Genomic DNA, 26,848 nt, shown 5'->3' with positions numbered 1-26,848 from the left:
AACATGTGAGTATGGCTGGATGAACTTATAACTTATGATTTAAAAAAAGTTAAGTATTTAAAATAATTTTTTTATTTTATCCAAACACTATAAAAAAGCTATTTTATTTAAAAGCTCCTGAAATAAGCCAATCCAACCAAGCTAGAAGCTTTGTTCAGCTGAAGGTGATTTATCATCACATCGGGACTGAAAAATATAAGAGACACTTGACCATAAAAATTCTTCCTACTATGATCAACCAAATCATTTAAAACTACAAGGACAAATCAAACCAACGTGGCATTCATTCACAAAATGAAACGTCAAATTTAACAGTTATAAATCCTGAAGACTGACAAAATGACAAAAGTACCATGTCTAAAGTGGGAAAAGAAGAAAGGTTGTCTAAATCATGTTCGTGGATGAACTGAAGATTTCTCCCATCACTTCACCAGCATAAATGCTACTACTATAAGCTAAGAAAACTACACCCTTTTACAGACATCACCATGTGGAGTTTCCTATAACCATGGAGTTATCTCAAATACGAAGCAGATAGCAACACTAGATGAATAGCAGCCAGGATGATATTCCATCTCCATGTCCATGTCCTCAATCCAGAAGCACTATTGCCATCCGCTGTACCAACAACAAACATGTCTTAGTTTAGCGCATAAAATCAACCAATTTTAGTGTGTCACGGACAAATTAGGAACTGTATAAACTTACCAGGGCAAGTTAACGGAGTGCTTGCTGTAAAAATGGTCTGGTTGCTGTAACCAGCATAAGTGCAAGCTGTGGAATTACAATCTGAAGACGTGACATTCCCAATGTAGAAGTTATCTAAACCTTGGCACTGCATAGAGGGGCATGTCTTCCAAAGAGATGACTTTATCTGGGATGGTTGGCATTGCAAGCTGAGCAAGCAAGGCAGAAAAACGGCGTAAGATGCAACAACATTAGGTTATATTGAGAGTCAAGCTGTAACAGAAGTACAAATCAACATGATCAGTTCAGCAACTTACGCCCAGTTGTTCGCAGCATCACACTTGCACTTTACACAATTGGCAGCAGTGAAGATGTACGTGTCATTTGGGACAAGCAAAGGATAGTCCAGTGAAGTATTGCTCACCATTGATTGACAAGCTGCAAATCAAACACTTGAGAATTTTAGTAATCATGGCATAAGCCAAAAGGAGTTGAAAAGTGCTACTATTGGTTATCTATGTAACAACCAGCAAGAAGATATGAAAATTTCAAATATGGTTAATGAATGATTTGCAGAACTAGATTTAGCAATCTTGATCATCAATCTTCACTTATCATTTTCTCATGGTCTTTAATTTAGCAGATATCACTGATCCGGAAAGAGAAGAAACTACAAGGTGTGCCACAAGGGAAGTGTCTTCCAATCCATGCATTAAGTAGCTTCTTGGGAGACCAATGTTTGGCATGCCTTAAGGGCATTGAAGTTTTTCTGTCGTGGGAAAGGATACTGATAAAAGAATCAATTTAGCAAGAAAGAAATTACTGGAAGCGTAAAAGAAATTTCTAATGAACACAGGCCTTTAACAAGCCAATAAGGCAACACATCATTTCTTTATATCAGTGGTGTCCGCCAGCTTGCTAAGGCCTAGGCAGATGGGAAGAAATCACATAATTTTTTCGTCTTTCCTAGGATTTTGAACCCTGATCTCCCGCGATCAGTCCCACTTCATTGACCACTAAGCCACACCCTTTGATGCCCAATAGGGTAACCCATTTTTTCTATGCTGTAGAGGGGTTAAATGGATGAAAATAAACAGATGTAAGGTAAAAGTTAACTACTAACCGTTGGGGAAAAAAAAGGTCAGCTACTAACAACTAATGGATTTGGTTTCTCTGTTTCTTACAAGGTAGGATTGATTACTTGAAGTATATAAAAACACACATTTTAATAGTTGTAAAAAAATGAAAACAAACATTTTTAGTTAAAAAAAATGAAAACAACATGTTTTAACTAATAAAACCAACGACTAGTTTATTCCATTCATCATATACTTGATCATTTAATTGACATATGCTCTGTAAGTATAACGGCCCACTGGACTCTTGAACTCCAGAGTTTGAGCATATAAAGCCTAGGTTACAGGGTCAAAATTCTTTATTTTGTATATATAGTAGAAGATGAACCCACTAGTGTCAATTCAACATTGCTAGTTGTTCGGAGTTTTGAGTCCTCACAATTAGCCCAGACTCAATTAATTGGTACATTAGGGATTGTCAAAGGCAGGAAGTAGTCAGAAATCAAAATCAACCAAGAGCAATTAAACACTAGTAAAATATGCAATCACAACCCCGAAACTCAAACAAGCCTTCAAGGTGCAAACTTTATTTATACTAAATAAACAAAGTTTGCACCTTTAGGTTTAGCAAGTAAATACTAAATAGTACAGTAGTAGAAGTAATATACCTCAAAGCAAAATAGTGCACTTTTGAAAATCTAATCATGCTTAAATCAGTGTTTAAAAACATTGCTAATCCCACCTTCACCTTTTCCCCCAATTGAGTGCCAGGCTGGCAAATTCTTACTTTCTGCAACTTTCCCCCAAATCACAACAACTAAAGTTCAGGAAATCAACAAACCAAAACACAACAGCAGTAAAAAAATGAAGTACCTTTAAGCGGAACATCAAGAACAGAACCAGCTAAAAGTTCTCTAGGACTTGCTAAACGATTCAATCTCAAAAGGGTATCCTGGGAAACATTGTACTGCTGAGCAATATCATCAATGGTGCTGCCAGCTGTCACCAAACGACCATAATGAACAACCTTTTCACCTTCCACATCATCACAACTACAAGGCAGTGGGATCCACAATTTATCTCCAGGTTGTATCAAATCCGGGTTAGATATATTATTAACCGCCTGAAGTTCCTGAACGGTAAATAAACCGCCAAAGATATCGGAAACAATATGCGATAAGAAGTCGCCGGCGATAACGGTGTAAGTTGGCCGTTTGTTGGCTATTCCGGTACCGTTTCTACAGAGACAAGGGAAAGGGATTTTAATGGTGTGATTAGCAGGGAGTTCCTGATTAGGAGGGATGTCAACAGGAAGGTTGTTAACGCCAAGAAGGGAACGGAGGTTCTTGAGGTTGAAGAGTTTTTTAAGGGCGTTAAAAGAGGTGGCGTTGGGTAAAGTGTAGTCAATAATGGCGTCACAAGTTCCAGGGGAGGTGCAAGTAAAGGAAGCTGTTGCTGGAGATGAAATGGTGGGTAGCAAAACAAGGCATAACAGGGAAGCAAGAGTAGGAAAAGAAACCATTTTTTTCCCTCTGTGTCTGAAACCTGATGGAGAGGAAAAATAGCAGAGAATGGTTTTTTGGGAGTTACAAAATTGTGGCGTTACAGAGAGCGGAGGGTAAGGAAATTAATTTAATGGGTACTAAGAAGAGGGTCTGAACATGAAAAAGGAAAACAGTTATTGCATGAACAAAGTGGAGACGGAAAGCACTGAAACTGAGAATAGTTTAGTCTTTGTCCAGACTGCCCATATACTTACGTGGCACCTGTTGGATTTCGGACTAAGCGATTTTACATTTTTTTAATTATATGACTTATAATACGTTTTTTTTCGTATGTCTTTAAATAATTTAAAACTTTAATTCTAGGACTTATAATATTTTTTATATATTTTTCTAATATATAGGAGTAAACTTTATTTCACTAACTTAGAAATCCCAAGTTTAAATTAAGGATCGAAATGTAAAAATTTCAAAATTCGAATGATGCTATATAAATTTAAACATAAAAGATTAATACATTTAAGTCCAACAGCGTTTTTCCTCCTCTTCTTCTTCTTCTTTTTTTCTTTCTTTTGTTGGGGGTGGGTCAACAGAGATGTTGACGTATTTAAATGCTACTGCAAATTAGCATTCTTTGTTACACATCAATTTAGAAGATATTAGCAACGAGAATATTCAACACAAATTCATTCTTGATGGAATTAGAATTCAGAACCTCTTCGACACTTTTTCGATCCTTCCGATGTGGAAAATTCAGACTCAATACGTTGACTTTCTTTATACTAAAATCTTTAATTGCACATCTTAATCTTTACATTAGTTAGAAGTTATATGCCACGAAGGATGCATTTCAACTTTAAAATATTAGATTTAATAGTTTTCGGTCATGGTCATCCTCATTCGAGGGCAGGACTTTGATAAATTACTATGGACTGAATAGTTTCACAACATTAAATCCGTTTTTCAATCACAATAATTAGGTACTCCATACGTTTCATTTTACTTCGCATGTTCTCTATTTTGATCCGTTTAGAAAATTAATTATTTCAAATTTAATGTGTCATCATTTCATAACTCGATCTAATTCTCTATTCCAACTATCATTTCAAATTTTTTCCATCTAAATTAATCTAGTGACCATCACCAATATACTAATTCAACTACAATGGGAAGAAGGAATTAATTATCAAACAGCCCAAAACAGTTGAATATAACTAAAGTAACGTAAGATATTCAAATGGGAAAACAGGAAATATCAATCAAGCCCACCACCCTTTTAACATAATAATGATGCATTTTAATCCTTCTTTGATAGTGACAGGGGAGTGGACGCTCTATTTCTATGTTCTACTAATATACCTTAAGAAAACGTAACACGAGCCCCACGCCCCCACCTTCACGTGAAAATGAAATTTCTAAAAGATGAATAGTCCAATAGGGTCCCCAAAGTTCTCCGTGTGCGGCAAGATTTAAATTTTTCCCTCTGGCTGTAAGCCAAAAAGTTCATATGGTATCAAAGATTTCATACCATATTCTATTCTATAACTGATGAAAAGCATCTGTCCGTAAATTTATAACCACTAAGACTTGTTCATGATGCTTGAGAAAAAATATGTTGATACTTGTCTCACGTCACGAGGCAGATACAGAAAAAATTGAAGTTTATTTGTAACAACTTTTAGGGGAGAAAAAGGAAATACACACTAAGAAAAAAGATACAGGGTTGAGTAAAGATCAACATCAAACATTTACAGAGACAAAAGAGGTTGGAATTATCATGAGAATTGAAGGAATATACCATAATTATTAGAGGCCAAATATATGTGAAAACTTGGGGGCAATTTGCAGGATTGCCCTTCGCCGGAGGTGGTCTTTAATTTTTACCCCTTAAAATGGTGGTCTTTAAATTCTACCCGTGCAAATTCTGCCTTAAGATAGAAATTCTGCTTGTGCAGCTCAAATTCTGTCTTTTTGTTGGGCAGATTTGCAAAATTCAGCCTCATGCAAAGTCTGCCTAGCGAAAATCTGCCTTGCGATTTTTTTTTTTTAACTTAGCTGGGATTCGAACCCACAACCTTGAGGTGTTAGGCGAGGAATAAAATTTAAAGACCACCAATTTGAATGGCAAAAATTAAAGACCGGCCCAAAAAAAAAAAAAAAAAAAAAAAAACCTTGACCAGCCGACAACCTCTGTCCACAATAGTGTTGTCCTCAAGCAGATTAATGTTTTTTAAGTCTTTGGAATTTGTAAGAAATTCCTTTGTAATGTAAAGGCTGCAGCACTTGTTGCTCAGCATAGCTCTAGCATAACACACCTTAAAACTACTTACAATTTACACAGACGAGACAGAGACTGCCTTTGGGTTCAAACTTAGCCAAATTAAATAAACATAGTCCCACCAAAAAGAATCATTAAACTTCGCCAAAAACAAACAAACACTTAAGGCCACATTAATTCAGATAACTCTTTTTAATTTCTTCTCGGATTCCCTTGTCTTTTATACTTTAAAACCCGTGTAGCTTCAATTCTGCAGCCAACAATTAATTTCCCTAACGTGGAGGCAACGACAATGACTGGGAAAGCCACGTGCAGAAGACCTCAACCCATTGGAAGAACCTATTTATTCACCTGCTGACTCCCACCAGGTATTGAATAATTTTGCCCAAAATTTACGCAAATGAAAACTCACCTATATTTAAACAGCGATCTTGAAGGTTTACCAATTTCAATGACCGTTAAGATCACACCAAGTGAGCAATTGAAGGGACCTACTGCAGTAATAAAACCCCACTTCCACTAGCTCATAAGCCTCTCATTCATATACTTACGAGTAATATATTTATTTTTTAAAGATCCTGGCATAAGGTAATATGCCAATATAATGGCTCATCGGATGTGTGAACAGTCATCTATCTCTCTCTCACACAAAAAAAGAATATAAAAGTAAAAGATATCCATCCAAACATAATTCTTCTGCCATTCCCAAAATTACCTGATTAAAAAAACATGATTCTTAGCCATCATGCTAACCGTTCAAATTTGAAAAACGACAAAATATCAGAGTCCCTACATCCATTAAACAACTCCTCCACACCCATACATAGCTTCTGTAGTGTGCACAAGAATAAAAAAGAAACTGAAAGTTTAATTCTTTGAACAGCCTCAAGAAACATGTATATTGCGTGGACATCCCAAGTTAAAACTCTATAAGAATAAGTGAAGCGCTTCACAGGCAATTGCTGCCATTTTGTACTAACATTCTCTTAACTACGGCTAAAGAAAGTGATGAAGGACAAAATGTCGAGTTGAGAGGAATAGCATGACAACTATTCCAAATTGAACGGCTATAGGCCACAGGAAATATAAACTTGAGAATAAAATTAAACTCAAAGCAAAGTGCACATGGAGACAAAGCATATATCCAATTTTCTACTTCTCTTCCAGGCGACGCAACACTGATTCCGCAAAACTCTGTTGCCTGGAGATACAAAACAGACAAACCGTGACTTCAATCTATCATAATCCTCTAAATGATCAGCATAGCTACCATCATCCGCATATATAATAATGCACATGCAAAATGATCAAGAAAACAATATATGGCAGGAAACTAGCAGGTAAAGGATCAGCTCTGTCACTACAAGAAATCAAAGTAATCGTGAACAGCACATTAAGTCTATACTGCTGGGAGGAGGGAGGGGAGGGAGCAATATAGCAAACATACTTCCTCTCTCGATGCTTGGGGCTAGGACGAGAGTATTTCAAATATCCATCCCAAGGAACCATTTTTAGACCTGCTCTAACAGAAATGATGTCCCTCACCCTGAAAAGAGAAAATTGGTAAGGATTTCCTTAAATACGAGTACTGTCGAAAAATTGATATCTAACATCTGATAAGATAAATGCCTCTGTTAAAACAGTAGTTACTGCTTTTCAGAATGGAAATTTTACCTCTCTGCAAACTCGATTGGAGACTCCCCAGGTCTTATGTTCTGAGGCTCCAGGTACCAAACATCACAGACAACAGCCCAAGATGTCATGAGCTGCAAGAGGTGCATTGTGAAGGACTGTCTGCAATTAATATAAGAAAGGCAAACTTCAAATTAGCAAACAAAAAACAGGAGAGAAGAAAGATTATAACGAAATGAATACCAACAAATAAACCAGATAAGCAATTTGGCATTAAGAAAACCTTTAATTAGCAAACCAACAAAAAAAAAGGAGAGAAGAAAGATTATAACGAAATGAATACCAACAAATAAACCAGATAAGCAATTTGGGGTTAAGAAAACCTTACTTTCTACTATTCCAAAAGGCGTCAACAAAAATTTTGTTGTACTTGATTGCAACAGGACAAACAGTGCAGCCAAGTTCAAATGCTCCCTATTCATCATGCATGAAAAAGAATAGAGCATCAAAACCATTAGCTTAAACAATTGGAAAACCCACATTAACAAAAAGATGCTAAAATAATACTGAACACCAGAAACATCATAAAATGTACTTTTCAGTTTTTCTTTAACCAATTACTCACAAGAAAGAACTCAGTATTGAAGGGGGAGTACTCAAAAGACCAATAATTTGGGTCAAGGATAGCTCAACTCTTTAAAATTGTATAAATGAATGAATTCATTGGGATTACCTTTTTGAACATGACAGAGTAGTGGTTATTTACACAAGTACCCTCAGGGAATATAAGAAGAGGGTTGTTATCAGCCCCTTCAACATGTTCCCTCAACCTGAAAATTAAAATCTGTAAGAAAAACAGAGCAGAATGAAATGTCTAGAATGATTCTTCTGACATCACGTACTTCCGTGCTACAATTTCACGATCCTTCGCTTCTGAGCGGTTGAACCAGATACATCCAACACCTTCTAAAATAGTGCTCTGCAGTAGTCCTGCAAAACTATTATATATAATGAGATATTGATATACGTAAGTGGAGACATAAAAGATCACTTCATAAATTACTTTTTTTTTTTTTTTTTTGAGACTTGTAACAGTTAATCTATATATCCCCAGGTGTACTACATCAAAATATGTAGTCCCCCTCCAAAATGTTACATTTACAGCATTGATCTCTATTGTTTTCTATTCTTACAAGAGATCTAACACATCAAAAATATCTTCTGTCTGACCTAAAATTTCCTGTTTACACCAAAAATAAAAAAGAGCTAGACAATTCATCTTTAACTTCTGTAAATTGTTCTGCTTGTTCTCAAAACATCTCTGGTTCCTCCCTTTCCAAACAGTCCACCAGATACATGATGGGACAATCTTCCATCTCTCCTCTTTTCTTGTTACATTCCCATCCCTGTTCCAGCACTTATAACACTCCTTCTATGCTCCCAGGCTTCACCCATCTGATCTTCCTCAGGTTGATAAACATCTTCCACAGCTGGTCTGTCCATTTGCAGTGCAAGAAAAGATGACTGATTGTTTTATTACGATCCCCACACAAAAAACATTTAGAACATAAGTGAAAACCTCTTTTGTTCAGGTTTTCATGAGTCAGCACTGCCTCTTTTGCCAACAGCCAATTAAAACAGTTCACTTTATAAGGTACTTTTGTCTTCCATATCATCTTCCATGGCCATCCCTCTTCTTGAAAACTTGAGACATTCAGGTCTTTGTATGCTGAGTTTACAGTGAAAATTCCTTTGCTATCCTTCATAAATTTATCCTTGCAGTTGTACAGAGACAAGTTTGCAGCCCAGTGAAAGAGAGGTAAGGAAAGAAGGTAGCAATTTTGATCTTTTCTAGACTAGTACAAACAAGGTTTTGAATTCTGCATGAACAAGATTCTAGCAAGATTTGCTTGCCCAGTGAAGAGGTAAGGTGTGACACCCCAGCTTAGGAGAAAAGTCCCACATCGGAAAAAACACAGGAGAGGTGTGCATAAGTAAGCATGCCTTAACTCCTAGTGACGCGTTTTAAAGCCATAGCGGACAATATCACTAGCGGGCTGGGTTGTTACATAAGGAGAGAAGGTAGCGATACAAAATAGCCTGGAGTTAATCAAGCTAAACTCTTGTAACCATAAACAATTCCTACTATTTTTTTTAAGATCTTGTTTTGTTGATTGAAAGCCAAATAGCACAACAACAATTAGAAGGTTTGGATAGTTACTTTAAGCTTCAATAATTGCCTTCCACATCAAATGCACTTAGTTTGCACTTTGCACCGAATTTTTGCAATTAGCTATGCAGTTAGCAGAACAACATCCGCACGATTTCTACCTAAGAAGAATCCCTTTATATATATATATATATATGTATATAAAGTCTAGGTAGCATGACAAGAAGTTAAGAGGGTCTACACAGCCAACTTATAGTTACCCTAAGCTTCAATATTTACCTTCCATATATATTTTGACTAGTAAAGTAAACCAAGTTCAACTCTAATTCAGATCAATGCACTCACTCTGCACCAGATATTTGCTAATTAGCTACTGCAGTTATCGTAATAACATCTGCAAAGTTCCTATCCAACACCCTGTTCCTGAATCATTACCTGAATTATAGGTTCTAATAATTCAAAAACTTGAAAGTTAAACAGTTGAGGTGTTATTAAGCCTTAACTTCAGATATGTCACAAGAGGGTATATTTAGGTTTAGCCGTTAATATACATATCTTCGTACTAAAGCTCGGCAACTTTTGACAGAGACACAAAATTAATGAGCAAACAATGCAAATGCTTTAGAAATCTTACCGACCCATCCAGGATGCTTCTGCATGATCACTGCAAATGCAGTCATCTGCTCTAAGACAATAAAATCAATCATAGATGTGTGATTTGCCACAAAAACCTGTCAATAAAATGCATAGGGCGATTTTAGATGTATCAGAGAAGATGGTTCACGTGTGTGATTTCATTTATAGCAGCAAACAACCAGACGTACCTGCTTAGGTCGTATGCTAGGCCGTGGGCCGTGGTATTTGACAACCCCAGTCCAAGATGCAACAAAGAAACTGCATATCAGCTCCACTAGACACCTCTAAGAAAATTAACCAAGGCAAGGATGCCAGAAACCTTAGTATGTATAGAACTATAGATACTCTTCAAGAGAATAACAAACGTGCAACATAAACAAGTCTAGACATCAAAATTCATAATAGACAATTCCACATGTATTGCCAATCTATCCTACTCAGGTGGGCCCAAAAAATGGATGGGGGTCAGGACGTTGTTGGTAGCCGGCGGCTGACTCAAGTTGATTTGAATATCCTGTTGAATACTGATCTGAATATTGTATTTCCTATTTGAATATTCTTGTTTCGATTTCAATGTCTTTTTTGATACTGTAGTTTTTTAATTATATATTTGAGTACTGGTTTGGTTTGTTTCCATCATAATTGCTAAATTTTAGGGATAGTATCCCATAAGACACGATGCCATTAAATACCGAGAATTAGTTTTCTAATTAGGGATAGTTTCTCTGTCGCATTGTCTTGGATGGTTTTTGTTTGAATGTTAACCGGCTACTAAGGAAAAGGAAAAAACAAAGTCATTTGGTGGACTAAAAAAAGAAGAAAGAAACAAAGAAAAAAAAGACAGAAGCTTCAGCTGAAGAAAAAAGAACTATGAGCATAGTATATCTGAATATCTTCAATAACTATTTTTCTTTGAAAAAGCTAATGAAATAAACAGATGTGGCAGATTCCTCATGTGATATTTCAATGTGCTCTACCAATTTTTTATCGAAGATCACACTTGAACATATACACAAATGTTGCAGAAACCTGGTCCAGACACAATGACAACTTCTAAAGCTATCAATAGGATGAAGTGTTCCATTGCTAATTGCATTTCCTAATGTCTGCAGCTGTAGTAATTTCTGTTCGTGCACTGAAATCCCATGCTTGCTTCAATTGTTTGTTTGTTTGTTTTATGACAAGGGAACCCGCAGCCGCTACCCTTCGGGTGCGCACAGGGTAAACCCCGCTCTTGTGCAATAGCCCACATACCACACAAAAGAGATAACCAGCACTAGGCAAGCCCCGTGCGACAAGCTCGACCCATGCTTGCTTCAATTGTTTGTTTTGGAACATATTCCTATTTCTTGGGAAATTTTATAGCACAAGTTTCAGTAACTTCTATCCATATGCCAAGTTAAAAGAACTAGTTTTTCCATTATCTTGAGCAATAGTGGAGCGTAAATAAAGCAGCTTTAACAAATTGTACAGACCAGTATATGACTGTGAAGCTCTCTCCAAAACCAGTTTCAGTATCAATATCTGCTATAATTTGCCAAAGTATTATGAAGTATGAACTAAACCCGGTTTCCTCGTATAGTGTGCCTGCTCTTGTTTGAACCCAATTGTTCAGTATTTCACCAGATAGAGTGCTGAACAACATTGCAGCCTATGGACTCTCTAGTTAGCTATAACCATAATTCTTTGAGCAGGCAGTTCATTTTCTATGCACAGTTCAGCTTAAGCTAATTGGTTAATTACGAAGGAAATTCTTTCTTAATCCAGGAAGTTCCTTTTCACTAAGTGAGTCTCAACGTCACGAGTTCCTTATAAGATGAATATAATTTTCTCCACAGTAAGGCTAAGGATAAAGGTAAACATTATCATATATATCGCGAGCAAATGCCAAACAAAGCTCAGTCCTTAACAAAAGCAAATGAAAAATAAAATTTAAGTAAACTGGATAGCAAGAGAGATACATACCTCTAGCTTTTTCCTGAACTTATCATGCCCTTTCAGTAGGAAATGCACCGGGATATAGCAAGAGAGGAATATTATCCATCCTATTGTCAAGACAATAACTCTGCAATTGCATTAGAAACAAAGGAAGGCAAAAGTGAGCTTTCGATGGGATAGTGGACGACTGTTGCAGTAGATCCACAACTGATAATGATAAACATCTTAATCTAGGGAGTCCCTATTCATTAAGGGAGTGTATAGAATTCCATTCTTCCATCTTCTATATATAGAGGAAGTGAAATTATCATGGCCATAGTAGGTACAAAGTTAGTTTATGATTACGACCCAAATGAGGAAAAATAAAAGAAACGAAAGAGGATAAACCTTATAGGGAAAAGAATCCCATATCTAACAACAACCCCCAAGCACCATAAAGGAAACAAATAAATGTTCCAGTTCCAAGGTTCTGGTGGATTTGACTTGAAGCATCGGGTGAAAGAATCCTGCAAAAAAAAAAAAAAAAATAGAATGGATACATTAAACTTCCTCAAACTGAAAGGGCAAGCTCCAAAGAAAGTTTTTGACAAAATCGAAACGACGTAGAGGTCCAGCTGCTTTTGGTAGTGCAAGAATTGGCAATATTTCAGTCACAAGTCATTACACAATTGACACGCGATGAGAAAGTAAAACAGATAGGTATATATGTAAACTATTAAAGGGCAAGCTCCAAAACCAAGTCTTTGAAAAAATGCAAAAGAAGTAGAGGCCAATTAACATATGCAGTCATGGGTCCGCTGTAAGATTAGTACAATTAACAGGTGATAAAAAAAAACAGAAAGAAAAAGAAACTGACGTCAACAATGGCACCAGCAGCTTCAGTTAGGGTGGGAGAAATATCAAGCAAATCACGCCTGCAAAAGGGGAAGAAGAAGAAGAAAAAATGAAAAGTTGGAATTAAGACGTGAATAAGGAAAGAAAAAGGGAAGGAAGAGGGGTTTACAGGCGAAGCTTGCCATGGGGTTCAGGGATGGATCCAGTTGGAAGATAGTCTTCCAGATTGGGTCGATCCAAGTCCAATTCTGAGCTCGATGATTTTAGCTTATTCATCCTTTGAATAGTAATACAAAAAACAATCCCGATATATCGAACGTATCGAGGACGGACTTCCTTATTTTAACAGCTTCGACAACTTCCCCTCTCACGCAATCCAAAGCCTTTCCTGCCACCTGTCAACTCTCTTTCCCGTTCTATTCTTTCTCAAATTAAAAATCACAAATATTGAATTCTCTCAATTTCCCAAATAAAATCATAAGGCCCGCCTGGAGTTGGAATTTTGTTTGGGTTAGTTGTGTAAACAAACACAAGGCTTTGTTTTAGAAATACTACTAGTTTTAGCCTTAGCCTGTCTATAAATTATGCAAATTTTAGGGCAAAGCCGCAAGTATACCCCTCAATTTTCTAACTTAGAGCTGATATATCTCGTTAAAAAAAGTAGTGTATATATACTCTTGCCGTTACAAAATGGTGTAAATATACCCCTGCCCTTATACAAATAGTATAAATATACCCTTTTCGCTAACGGATTTATTTTAAAAAAAATCATTTAACTTATTTTTAAATTAAAAAATGCCATGTGGCTTTAAAAAAAAGTCTACTTATTTATTTTACTAGACATATTTTTCTAATGCCACATGGTAATTTTTTTCTAGTGGGACGGATCTGATTCGTTTAAAGAAATATCTCTGTTGCTTTTAAAAAAATAATCTATCCATTTTTTTAATGAACCAGACCTGACCCACCAGAAAAAAAAATTATCATGTGGCTTTAGAAAAATATGTCTACTCAAACAAAATGGGTAGACTTTTTTTAAAGCCTCGTGGTATTTTTTTAATTAAAAAATAACTAAATAATTTATAAAAAAAATCGGCAGCAAAAAGGGTATATTATCACTATTTTATAAGGACGGGGGTATATTTACACATGTATTTGGACCTTTTCCCTAAATTTTATATGAAACAGCAAAATTATTATAAAATAGCAATGAACGTCAAAATAGATGCAACATTCATTTAAATGACAAAATAATGTTATTGACCCGAATGTTGTGCTTTATATATCTAACCTAATAATGCTTTATAGCTATAATTAAATTAAATTCTGTTTAAAGTAAAAAGTAATAACAAACTTCAAACAAAAATCTCAACGATTATGAAAATAAAATAAAAACTCTTAACCTTTCGCTGCCTTCAACTCTGTTATATACTACTAATAGCCAAGGTCTTGCGAGGTAGAAGAACTCAATTGTTGTCTCTTTTTAGATTTGTATAGCATGTGTATCCTCTATGCTATCAAACCTTTTAGGGTGATGCCCATTAAAATTATGGCTATCACACCAAACAAAGTACTGGGTTCTCATCTTTCTTTCTTCCTTCTTTTTTTTTTTTTTTTTTTTTTTGCTTTAGAAAAGAATTAATATAACCAAAATTGCATAGAAGGAATGATGGGAAAAAAACTCAACATGATCGATACATGGATGTCAATCCACCCCACTAAAACAAAGCAAGAAATCATTAGTTATTGCCATTGATGCATAGCTAGCAAAATGTTACCATAAACTATTCCAAAATTCAGAATGTATTTCCGTGGGTTACTAACTTTTTTTTATTCTATATATGTTATATATGATATAAACCAAATAAGGGGTAATTAATAATTAAAATTTTAGTTGATTTCAAAGTCCTAAATTTTAGCTGCGTAATTCAAATGAGAAAAGGTTTAATAATCAAATTTTAATGGATTTTAACTTCTAAATATTAAGCAATTATTAGAGCATAATATAAAGTGAATTTTCATATTAACCAACTACTCTTTTTTTCCCGTATATTAACCAACTACTCAATTATAAGAAGTTTTGGCCCTTAAAATCGTTATGCATCATGGCGTTTCAATCCTACTGTGTCTAGTCCTAGATGTAGATGTTGCATCAAGTACATTTTGCAAATAAATTCAACACAATAGTGTACTTCAGATAGATATAGATTATATAAAATCGAAAGTGAAATTATTGAAACCTTCTAAAACTCCATTGAGTATAGAGAATTTACCTTTTTTTTTCCTGCTGTACACAAACATGCAATCAGAATTACGCCTAAATTATGTTACTCTATGAGGAGCGAGCCGCTCCGAGAGGCCCAGGTCATATCTTGGGCTTCACAGTTGACGAGGATCCAACTCCAACAGGATAGGTTATTGAATTATATGGGCTCAAGGTGGAATGGGCTTTGACTTGAAACTTTAAGTCAACTCCAAAAAAGTGTTCTCCTTAAACTGTATCATATTGTTTTCATGGACTACAAATTGTAAGAAGTTCTTGGAGGATCCTAAAAACTTGTGGATGAATCAACAAAAAATGCAGTCCGCTTTGTGTATAATACATTGCATGGCACCCTTTTCAAGACTTGATTATTTTTCTAATGAAAGAAGCAGATATAGACTTAAAATATTTGTATAAACAAAATAAGTTTCTATACAAAATATTACTATATATTTATGCGCGATAAATCGATATAAAACGTCACAAATAAGTATTGAATGCAATCGTATGTTGCATCGACTAAATCGAAATCCTTATTTCACCTCGGCTTACGGACTAAGGCAATTGAGAGACACCAAGCAGCAAAAGTCGATGTTAAGTACTTGCACTTGATCCTTGTAATCATCTGATTAATTAATGGATTGTTTCAGGTGCAGAGCTTCTTGTTTCAGTAAAGAAGTAATAAAAAAAATAATCAGATTCACGTGATGATGTTTCTGTTTTTGTATGTTGTCTTTGGGCATTTATTATAAAATTGTCCGTTACTCGTTCAAAAATATTGGATGAAGTTAAACAAATGAGTAAGTCGCCAATTTGGAGTACATTTTTCACCTATACTCCACAATTTTTAACTTGCTACTATTAGTTCGAGTGAATCTTAAAGACAAGCAGAATCCAGAGGCAGAGGCTCCTTCGTTAAAAATACAAAATTAACCAATAAAATACTAGTCATTTACAAGGATTAAAGGACCGACATTACTATCTTCAGCGTTGGAGTTGCAGGCAACTCAAGATTGGGAAAGTGTTCAAATTTTGAAATGTCCTAGAGTGTGGTGACTCTGCATTAATAAGTTATTAATAATATTTTGATAGAAAATAAAAGTACATTAGATTTTACCCCTTAGTAAGTGGTTAGAGTAGATTGGCAGATTAAAGCAGCTCAAAAATACAATTAACATGATATAATATTATTTGTTTGAGCTATGCTCGCACGATTTTTTCAAAAGGTCACGGGTGATTTGCACTTTTTCCTATTTTGTGGTGGTCTTTAATTTTTGCCTTCAAATGGGTTGGTCTTTTATTTTTGCCCCTTAAAATCAAACTTATGCCTATAAGCTATAGGAACATAACTTACGCATGCTGTCATGACTCTTAGAGATGCGTAACTTATGCCCTTATAGGCATAAGTTCAATTTTGAAAGCAAGAATTAAAGACCAACTCATTTGAAGGGCAAAAGTTAAAAACCAGACCATTTGAAGGGCAACCCGTGCAATTACTTCAAAGGTCGCACACCATTAAGAGTATTGTTACCCTTATATACAACTTACTTTTCATTTTAGCTTTCAACGTGGAACTTTGTTCGCATACTTAACAATCTCTTCATCATCATTAAACTAAGTACCACACGTCCCATCACCTCATGAGTAACTGGAGATTAATTGTGTGTTATCTATATCAATCGAGTAGTTACGACCAAATCTAGTATTTCTGACCACCAAAATTTATTAGTAAGTCAAAAAAAATGTCACATTTCTATAATTAGAACAATTTAATTTTAAAATTCTCCTTTTAATCTTAATGAAATTATTTATAGACACACAAATGTCTAAGATTTATTTTATTTTAGACCACAGATTTTAAAAGTATTGCTTGTTTTTGTTGAACTTTGTTTCAAGTCAAATGGTTACATATATTAGGACGAAGAAATGAATTCTTTTTGTGCATGCGTCTTTAATGCTACGGATAAAAGTAGAAAATCAGCTTGCCCCGTAGACTATTCTATTTTATAAGTAAACACTCGATCGATGGTTGATAAAATTTCCTATCAACCCCATTTATTAATACCTTCAGTGATGGTAAAGATACCAACTTGTAGGTAGGTAATTCATCACATCAAATTGTTACTTCCCATAAATAATCTCCTTCTCCATTCATTAGTGTTGACTTCAGTGTGAAGCAATTAATCGACTCAGGAATACTTCTTCTGTTTCATAATAAGTAATTTTTTTAATTTATACACATTCTTAATTGAACACTTTAAATAGTCTGTTTCATAATAAGTGATTTTTTTTTATTATTAATGAAATGAATTCTATACCCTATATTTTCTATAGCTAGCAACGGACATCAATGTTTCTGTTGATTACATTTCCTTTTTCCAACTTGTGATTGGATGATAGAATTTCAACGGCCTCAACACATATTCACCAAACCCCATCATCAAATGAAATTATTATTTAAAGGGAAATCTAACATGTTCAATTGTACTATAATATTGGCAGACCAAAACATGATTCCCACAAAAAAACAGCTCAAACCCTGCCTTGTACAAGACAAGTTGATTAGTATCTTAATGTGTTCTGACTAATCTGAATCTCGGATTACGACTAGTCCTTAGCCAGTAGTAGTTTACATGATTGCAGATGTGGCTTTAAGTTGTCAATGTGGGGCTGCATAATTAGCTAGGTGCAACCTAAGATCTTAATCATTACTTAATTAGCACACACCATCCCATCTTAACATCTTCTGAAATACCTAATCCAAATTATACATATAGGACACGTCAGCCCAACGAACCTCAACAAAACTATCATGTCTCTATAATTTATTTATTTTGTTTTTATTTTTTATCTCTATAGTTATTTATTCCTTCTATTTTTAGTATTTCCCAAGGTGAGCATATACATCATAATTTTGCTTGTTGACCGCTTCCTTTGCCGTTACTAATTCGGTTATTTTGACTTTTGACCAGCTAGTCCCTATTAATTACTCCTAGCAGTAACGTACCTTTGATAGACAAAATTACTGGATTAGATTCCTTTAACCTGCCATATTTGAGTTTTCTGCACCCTGAATAAAAAAGAGTGTTCACTTAGTCATTTGCACAGGCCTTAAAAAATACGAACTTCTAGGCAAAAATAAGTAATTTGACTAATCTACCCTAATTAAATAGGTATTGAGCACTTATACTTAATAAGGACAATTTTGAAAAAATAAGCTTAATTGTTTCTTGATTTAGTAAGTGAGCACTCTTTTTTAACAAAAAAATACCGGGTAAGTGGACACTATTTTCTATCCTGAGGGAGTATTAATTAAGAAAATTTAATTAAATTATTTTATGTGTTCGTTAAACTCAATTTATTCCCTCCTACTTTTGCTTTCACTATAAAAATAGAGTAAGTGTAAAGGCGAAAAGATTAACTAATTCTTTCTTGATTATCTAAAATTACTGGTATTTTTTACCAGTTATTTTAATAACCATGAAACTTAAAAAGGAACGAAGGGAGTAGTAGGTAAGTATCCGTGAAAATAATTGAGATGTATTCAAGCTGATCCAGACTCCAAAATTAATAAAAATAAGTACTAGTTAACATTTTAACTAATCTAGACTCTGAAAGTGATGAACGGAAATGTCCAGTCAAGCGAACTGGTAGTTACAAGATTAAATAACTAAACTCAGAAATCGTGCCAAGCATAAATGCACTATGAATTTGAAAAGAAAAGAAAAAAGATTAAATGCTATTTGAGTTAGAACGAATTAATTAATCTATAAACACTCTTTAATTAATCTGTTACAGCTTGCAATAAACAAAATTACAAGAACAGTGGCTCACGTGCATTTCCCTGGCTCCATAGAAGAACGAGACACCTTTTATATGGCTTTTACAAAGATCTTGCTTGAATTCTTGTCCGACAAACTTAACCAAAGCAAAAGGTGTTTACGTCGAAGCATCTCACATCTTCAAATTTATATAGTGACATTATCGTGTGGGATTTAATGTCAAACATCACCATAATTCTAGACGATATATATCAAACGATTATGCGTCAATCTATACTTATAATTTGAATTGACAATACGAATCATTTGTCTTATTCCTTCAGCATTCAAGTTCATTTAATTTCATGACTCTATATGTCTATACTCTATATGTCCCAATTTATATGATGAACTTTCCTTTTTAGTCTGTAAAAAAAAAGAATGATACATTTCCTTATTTGACAATAATTTCACTTTAAATTTTACTCCTTCCGTTCACTTTTACTTGTCCAGTAGTTCAAAAATAAATTTTCATTTTTACTTGTCACTTTTAGCATATCAAGACGACAATTTTTTTTTTCCTGTTTTACCCATAGTATTAAATACTTACTTCAAATCATTTTTCAAATCCAATAAAAATATGCACTAATTAATATGGGTGCATTGGTAAATTATGCACTTCATTTATTATTTCTTAAGAAGTGTGCATTATCAAAAGTGGATAAGTAAAAGTGAACGGAGGGAGTACCTTTTACGCTTAACGAGGTGATTTATTACTACACAAATATCTTTGGTTTGTTTTAAACCACAAGATTCAAAAGTCTCTTTTATTTATTAAACTTTGTGCATAATCAAATTATATCACATAAATTGAGACGGAGAGAGTATATTCTTTCGCTGACCAATAATCTATAGTACAACCTTTTCCTTTTATAATATAGAAATGACTTTCTCCGCGACCGTAATTAATCCAGATGACCTAATCAGTAACAATGGTGTGAGTTGCACTCGAGTAACTTTTTACGCGGTGAAAGAAAGAAGAGCAATACCTAGTGAAATGATAAAATATGAACTAAAATTGAGAACGCAGTTGCTTGTAAAATCTTAATATCAAGTTTAATTTGCTTCACATAGATTTGTATGCTAAGTAACTTAATAAGTGATGGAAGCATAGATTTCTGCCATCTATAGTAAGATTTAAGTTGGATTAAACGAGGCAGAGAGAAGATAATGTTAGATATATTTTATTAGTACTAATTAATTAATGAACATTTGAAAAGTTCAATGTATCAAAGACATTATCAAATACAGCAGCGTTAGAACCGCAACTTAAACTTGTTCCGTTGAAGATGTCAATATGTCATTATCACTTCTGAGAGAGTGAAATAATTTTAAAACATTATAAAACATATACTTAATTATGAAAAAAATACGTTTTATAATAAACCATATATTTAAAAATAAGGAAATTAAAAGTTTGAATTGAGAAGGAAAATGAGATCATTTGGAGTCGTTACATCAAATATCGTTATTCTCTTTTTAGCAAAAAAGAAGAAATACTTTTCATTCAATATTACTAAATATGTAATCTCACAAAGATGAACAATCACTATCAACTATCAAGATGTGAATTTACATAAGAAATTAAGCGTGTCACTGTCGCACTTCAAAAGTATTATTATAAGTATAAAAATAGAATAGTGGGTGGAAACAACTACTCACTACAAGGAGGAGGAGCACAGAAACTTTTGGTAGACAGCCGTAGCTGGGGCAAAGCAGAATACGGGAAAATGAATTAATGTGCTTGTTTGTCCTTTTCACTCAAAAAACGACGTAATATCTGCTGCATACGAAGCTGCTGATATGCTGTTGTTATTGTTACTAAGCCACTCCCCACTATTTCTCTATACCAACTTCTTCTTCCTCCTTCTACTCAACTCTCACCTATAGCCTATCCACCTATATACTCTCTCTCTCTCTCTCTCTGCTATTCAAGATTATTATTATTATACAAAAAACATGAAGAAGAGAAAAGAACACCACCATGAAACTTTGTTTCTTGGAATAATCCAAATCATTCTCCACACTCTGTTACTAAGAAGACGCCGCCATATTCACCGCCTTCTTCCTCTTCTCTCAGCTTTATCAGGCGCTCTTCTTTTCTTCTTTGTGTTTTTCTCTCCTCCCATCACTTCCCACCACCATCACCTTATCAATCCCATCTCGGTATGTACATACATATTATATTCTCATTCATTCCATATATCAAGCCAGAAATTTCGTTAATTAAGAGTGTCCAAGATTTAATATACATGTATAAAAATTAAAATTTTATATATACACAGTATTATTTTCGGACGACGAAGGGTGTTAAAATGACCACGTGTGTCCACGCCACTGCAGTCCATCATTTTTATCTTTTTGGGTCTGTTTTGATTTTGATTATTTTTCTGCTATGTTACTGTATTTAGTTAAATAACGGGACGGGGCTTCAGATGAACCTGCAAAAAAAACAAGTCTTTCGCGTACCGGTGAGCGTTATTGCAGTTTTGACTTTTTCCACGTAAGATTGTTTCTTTATTTGAATTATTTTGAATGTGCAGATGGGTGGAGGAAGTTTAAGCGGAGACATATGGACTTCGAAGCAATCTAAATTATACCACTCCTGCAGTGATTCCAGCAACAAATTTCCAAGTGGGTGCACTTTGTTTTAACAATTTTTGGTTTTGACCCTCGCATTTTTTGAATCTTGATATATAGTCTTAAAAGTTGATGAAAAGTAACACTGCTTTTGGTGTATATTCGTCTGTAACATTTGCAGGTGCAGAGGTTAATACTCATCCCAATAGGTACTTGATGATTGCAACTAGTGGAGGCTTGAATCAACAGAGAACTGGGGTAAATTCTTTCTTCATTCATGCCAAAATTTCCCTAATTGAAGGGATTTTATTTTCAAGCCAGACCCCACTGCATTTAAGATATACAGTAAATCTAACATTCAACTGCATAGGGATTACGAGTTGTAGCTTGTGAATACTACCATGAATGAATAATTGGGAGTTATGTTGGTCCGTCCGCTCCCTGATCCCATAATTTCCCAAAACGGTCCGGTGTCCCAATTTTTAGCCTTTACCATTACTCAGTTTATCTTGTTTTGAGTCTCCTTCCTTTGGCCTGATAGAAACTAACGAACATAATCATTTTGATGGTTATAGATACAGAACAGTTAATGAATTAATTTACTTATTCATGGTCTTTTTATTTGTAGTGGTGGATCTAGTTTTCTGTTGACACTGACTTGTCTTGCTTAACTGTGCTATCAAAATCAGCAAGTCCATTTCTGGACACTGTAAGAGTTTATATAAAATCCGAGATACCACTAGCGGTTTTTTTTGCTGTTGGAATTCTAATTATTTGCAGTTACATTTTATGAGACTGCTAAATCAAATATGAGTTTCAAATCATATTCTTGCTGGATGCAGATTGTAGATGCAGTTGTTGCAGCTCATATCTTGAATGCCGTCCTTGTAGTTCCAAAACTCGACCAGAAATCATACTGGAAAGATTCAAGGTTTTATTTGGAATAATCTATGCACAAAGGCATTCTCTGAGCTATCTTTTTATTTGTTATAGTACACTAAAATTCATGAGACTTAATCATTCCTTTTTTCGTGCAGCAACTTCTCTGAGATTTTTGACGTTGACTGGTTTATATCACACCTCTCAAAAGATGTCAAAATTATTAGGGATCTTCCAAGAATCGGAGATAAAGTCATAACTCCATATAGAACGCGTGTTCCAAGGAAGTGCAATGCCAAGTGTTATGAAACTCGCATCCTGCCTATTTTAAAGAAAAAACATGTGAGTCCTTTATAGAGCATGTTTTCCTTGTCTGATACAGCTGAACATAATGTCATCCCATGACATGAAAGTTTGTGCACAGCATATGATTCCCTATGTTTTGCGTCTTATTATTCTATTGCTCTTGTTGCATTATACATCTATGTGGCAAACTCGTGCTGAAATGTAGTATTTTCCCCACCCGTAGCTCTAATGCACAACTAAGTCATAGTAGTTTAAAATTTGAAAGTTCAAGCTAAAGAAATTTACAGATAGATTTACTATCCATACAACACAAGCTCCACCTTATTTCCATGACAATTTGCAAGTCGGGTATATCTTCTTGATGTGGATGTAGTTGAGTATGCAACCTGCCAAATTTCTGCATGAACTATCCATGAACTTTAAGTTATTTACGCTGAAGAACAAAAAGTTTTAGGGGTAGATTTGACGTCTTGTTGTTAGCAGAGTTACGTTTCTGAATCGTTTTTGGCTCATTGCTTTTTGGTGTTATTAGAATCGTTCCTTTAAACATATCTGGATTATCTCGTTTATATTTTAGTTGACTCTGATTTTCTTGACTCTTTCCTTTGCTCTGGTGCAGGCCGTTCAGCTAACAAAATTTGACTATAGGCTTTCCAATCGGTTGGATACAGATTTGCAGAAGCTGAGATGCAGAGTCAATTATCATGCATTGAAGTTTACTGATCCCATTATTGAAATGGGCAGAAAATTGGTTGAAAGGATAAGAATGAAAAGCAAGCACTTTGTTGCCTTACATCTGAGGTAATTTGATTATTGCTTATGGCCAAAAGATGCTTTACGCAAATGTTCTTTTCTTTGTTCATGAATTTATTTAGAAGACATTTTAAACACAAAAAACAACAACAGCAGAGAACTGCTTGTACACAAAAGTAACTTTTGTTGCATAAATCTGGTGTTGCCTTTAGGATGTCAATGTTGATCTTCTCATTGTAGATTGTGTACTGTTGGATATTCTACTGTTGGAATATGCTTTCTGAAACTTGTTTACTATGTGCTAGGTTTGAACCAGATATGCTTGCATTTTCTGGATGCTATTACGGTGGAGGAGACAAGGAAAGGAAAGAGCTAGGTAAAATACGGAAGAGGTGGAAGACGTTACACGTGAGTCACTGCCTATTTTATTATCCGTTAGTCCATACATTGCCCCTACTTGTAGTTAATATGATATTTGCTTCTTTGGCATAATTTGCAGACAAGAAACCCAGATAAGGAACGAAGGCATGGAAAATGCCCTCTCACTCCTGAGGAAATTGGACTAATGCTTAGAGCACTTGGTTTTGGTAATGATGTTCATATTTATGTGGCATCTGGAGAAATTTATGGAGGAGAGGAGACATTGGCTCCTCTTAAGGCTCTTTTTCCAAATTTTTATTCCAAAGAAACAATTGCCAGCAAGGAGGAATTGGCACCATTCTCTTCCTTCTCTTCTAGGATGGCTGCGTTAGATTTCATTGTTTGTGATGAGAGTGATGTATTTGTGTCCAATAACAACGGTAATATGGCAAGAATTCTTGCTGGAAGAAGGTAAGCTACTTGATTTTTTCGACCTAAATCAGCTAGCTTCTTAAAAAACATTGACAAAATGATCTTCAAATGCCATATTCTTTACTCAAATACCATGTTACTTTATCTGTTAGTCTGTTACTCCAGGAAAGGGCAACTTGTTAAAAATCCTTTTCGTGTTTCAGGAGATATTTTGATCACAAGCCGACTATCCGTCCAAATGCTAAGAAGCTTTATAAGTCATTCCTTAATCGAAATAACATGACATGGGAGGAGTTTGCCTCACAAGTTCGAACGTCTCAAATAGGTTTCATGGGAGAGCCAATGGAGGTAAAGCCAGGGAGGGGAGAGTTTCATGAAAATCCATCAGCATGCATTTGTGCAGATTCTGAAATGGATACCGGTTCTGCTACTACTAGTGATAGGAGAGATATGGTTGAAGCAACTGATAGTCAGGTCAGTGAAGAAGAGCAAGAATGGTCTGATACAGAATATATGGAGATCAATGAACTTGAAATTCAATGAAGATATTCCGGCAGATTTTTAAAACATAACAGCCAGAAATGGAAGAGATTTTCGCCGATTAAAGAACTGTTGCAGATGGTACAGGTTCTCATTTTGAGTACCAGCTGCCATTAATTGATAACAAGATAACAGTATGGAGCAGAAATTTGTACATAAAGCCAAGTGCAAACTAAGAGCTTGGTTCTCCCGTTTTGCTAGTCAATGGTGCAGTTTTAAGGCAAGAGAATCGACTGCCGCATCATTGAAACTTTATGCATTTAAATACAGAGAGAGCAGGATAAGTTGAGGAAAAAACAACTTTATGCTGCATTAACTCTTGGAATATTGATTACACCTCCAAAGGAGAGGTAATGCTCAATATATAGGATGTTGGCGTTTCATGTTTAAAAGTTTTTTACTTTATTTTAAAAGAAAAATTAAGTTGTATATAGTACTCAGCAATTCCTTTGCATTTCTTTCGATTAGATCAGCATTGTTAGTTAGTCTAAATGTATATCAACTGCTTAATATACTAATCATTTTCCCACTGTTCAATTGGTAGAGTTTTGACGATATTAACGTGCTCACAAGTCACAAGTCAACTCCCATTCATGCAAAGGCCTCAATTAAAACAGGGAAAAACTACTAGTACAATATTTAAAAACTACTAGTACAATATTTAGATCACAATTGGTGTTTCATGTTTAAAAGTTTTTTACTTTATTTTAAAAGAAAAATTAAATTGTATATAGTACTCAGCTTTTCCTTTGCATTTCTTTCGATTAGATCAGCATTGCTAGTTAGTCTAATAGCCTGTTTGGCCAAACTTCTAAAATCAGCTTATTTTAAAAAGTTTTTTTTTTTTAAAAGTGCTTTTCAAAAAAGCACTTTTGGCGAAAAGCAGTTTGTATTTAGCCAATTAATTAAAAAAATACTTTTGAGTAGTCATTAGTGTTTGACCAAGCTTTTAAAAAGTACTTCTATTTGTATTTTTCTCAAAAGTACTTTTCAAAAAAGTGCTTTTGAGCAAAAACTGTTTTTTTTAGCATCTGAAAAACTGTTTCTGCTACTCTCCAGAAGTACTTATTTTCTCCCAAAAGCTTGGCCAAACACTTCACTTTTTTTCAAATAAGCACTTATTGAAAAAATAAGTACTTTTGGGGGAAAAATAAGCTTGGCCAAACATACTATAAATGTATATCAACTGCTTAATATACCAATCATTTTCCCACTGTTCAATTGGTAGAGTTTTGACGATATTAACGTGCTCACAAGTCACAAATCAACTCCCATTCATGCAAAGGCCTCAATTAAAACAGAGAAAAACTACTAGTACAATATTCCTAGAAAAGCCATTTTTCTTGCTCTTTTTTTTTTCTTTTCTTTTTCTAATATTGCTCTCTTCACCACAATTGATTCCTTGATTGTCATCTAAGTTATGAAAATAACTCACTAAGTCATTTTTGAATTTCTCTTACCTATAGAGTCATCTACCCTTAGAATGTAATACTCATAGGAAAAACCTCTTTCTCTCACCTGATTTCTGGTTGACATGTCATATTAGTTGCTTATGTTCCATACCATGTAGGTCAAGACCTAGACAAATTATAAATACACAAAAGACGAGTCTAGTTATCCAGTTTTAAGTATATCAACTCAACATGCGAAGATCCACCAGCGACCCCGACAGACCGATACCTAGGGGTGTACAAAGCAAACCGCACCAAACTGATAAACCGAGTCAAATCGAGAAAAAATTCGACCAGTGGTTTGGTTTGACTTGATTTGGTGTTGAAAAAAAAACCGACCGTAATTGGTTTGGTTTAACTAAAAAAAGTCAAACCGAACCAAGCCGACCCGACATTACGTGTATTCGATTTTAAAAATATTTAACACATAAAAATATTTATTCGTAATGTAATTTGTAAATATTTCCTAAATTTTTTCATAGTTTTTTGTCTTTTATCATATTACTAGTGAATTTAACCGCGCTTCGCGCGGTATAAAAGATATGAGTAAACTAACGAAATAATAATGTTATAAATTTATAGAAAAGGTAAAAAAAAAAAAATCTTGTTACACACATAAAACTGAATTCTCTATAATTGAATTAAGTCACAAATACCAATATGTTCATTATAATTCTTTGTGGAATCTCATAAGAAGATCATAAATTAGC

The 26,848-nt window shown here is 34.6% G+C and overlaps 3 protein-coding genes across 3 annotated transcripts; 1 reads left to right on the top strand and 2 right to left on the bottom strand.

Moving 5' to 3' along the window:
* Positions 1–266: 266 nt before the first annotated feature.
* On the bottom strand, positions 267–3,482 carry LOC132599383 (lysM domain-containing GPI-anchored protein 2). The gene is made up of 4 exons (XM_060312723.1): positions 2,637–3,482; positions 1,005–1,125; positions 709–896; positions 267–618 (listed from the first exon to the last, which is right to left on the bottom strand). Exons 1-4 carry the CDS (start codon positions 3,283–3,285, stop codon positions 515–517), a joined length of 1,062 nt encoding a protein of 353 aa, XP_060168706.1. The 5' UTR covers positions 3,286–3,482; the 3' UTR covers positions 267–514.
* Positions 3,483–6,321: 2,839 nt separating this feature from the next.
* On the bottom strand, positions 6,322–13,249 carry LOC132599382 (glycerol-3-phosphate acyltransferase 9). The gene is made up of 12 exons (XM_060312722.1): positions 12,923–13,249; positions 12,776–12,833; positions 12,307–12,425; positions 11,947–12,046; positions 10,170–10,265; positions 9,980–10,076; positions 8,078–8,165; positions 7,909–8,005; positions 7,564–7,649; positions 7,218–7,337; positions 6,991–7,089; positions 6,322–6,744 (listed from the first exon to the last, which is right to left on the bottom strand). Exons 1-12 carry the CDS (start codon positions 13,027–13,029, stop codon positions 6,696–6,698), a joined length of 1,116 nt encoding a protein of 371 aa, XP_060168705.1. The 5' UTR covers positions 13,030–13,249; the 3' UTR covers positions 6,322–6,695.
* Positions 13,250–20,359: 7,110 nt separating this feature from the next.
* On the top strand, positions 20,360–25,230 carry LOC132599380 (O-fucosyltransferase 6-like). Its single transcript, XM_060312721.1, has 10 exons — positions 20,360–21,003; positions 21,249–21,308; positions 21,381–21,471; positions 21,599–21,675; positions 22,260–22,348; positions 22,455–22,638; positions 23,222–23,403; positions 23,661–23,763; positions 23,855–24,186; positions 24,351–25,230. The coding sequence occupies exons 1-10, from the start codon at positions 20,797–20,799 to the stop codon at positions 24,688–24,690; spliced, it is 1,665 nt and encodes a 554-aa protein (XP_060168704.1). The 5' UTR covers positions 20,360–20,796; the 3' UTR covers positions 24,691–25,230.
* Positions 25,231–26,848: the final 1,618 nt, after the last annotated feature.

Source organism: Lycium barbarum, chromosome 6 (genome assembly GCF_019175385.1).
Source record: "Lycium barbarum isolate Lr01 chromosome 6, ASM1917538v2, whole genome shotgun sequence".
In the NCBI taxonomy this organism is placed as follows: domain Eukaryota; kingdom Viridiplantae; phylum Streptophyta; class Magnoliopsida; order Solanales; family Solanaceae; genus Lycium; species Lycium barbarum.
This window is presented reverse-complemented; position numbering and strand designations above follow the sequence as displayed.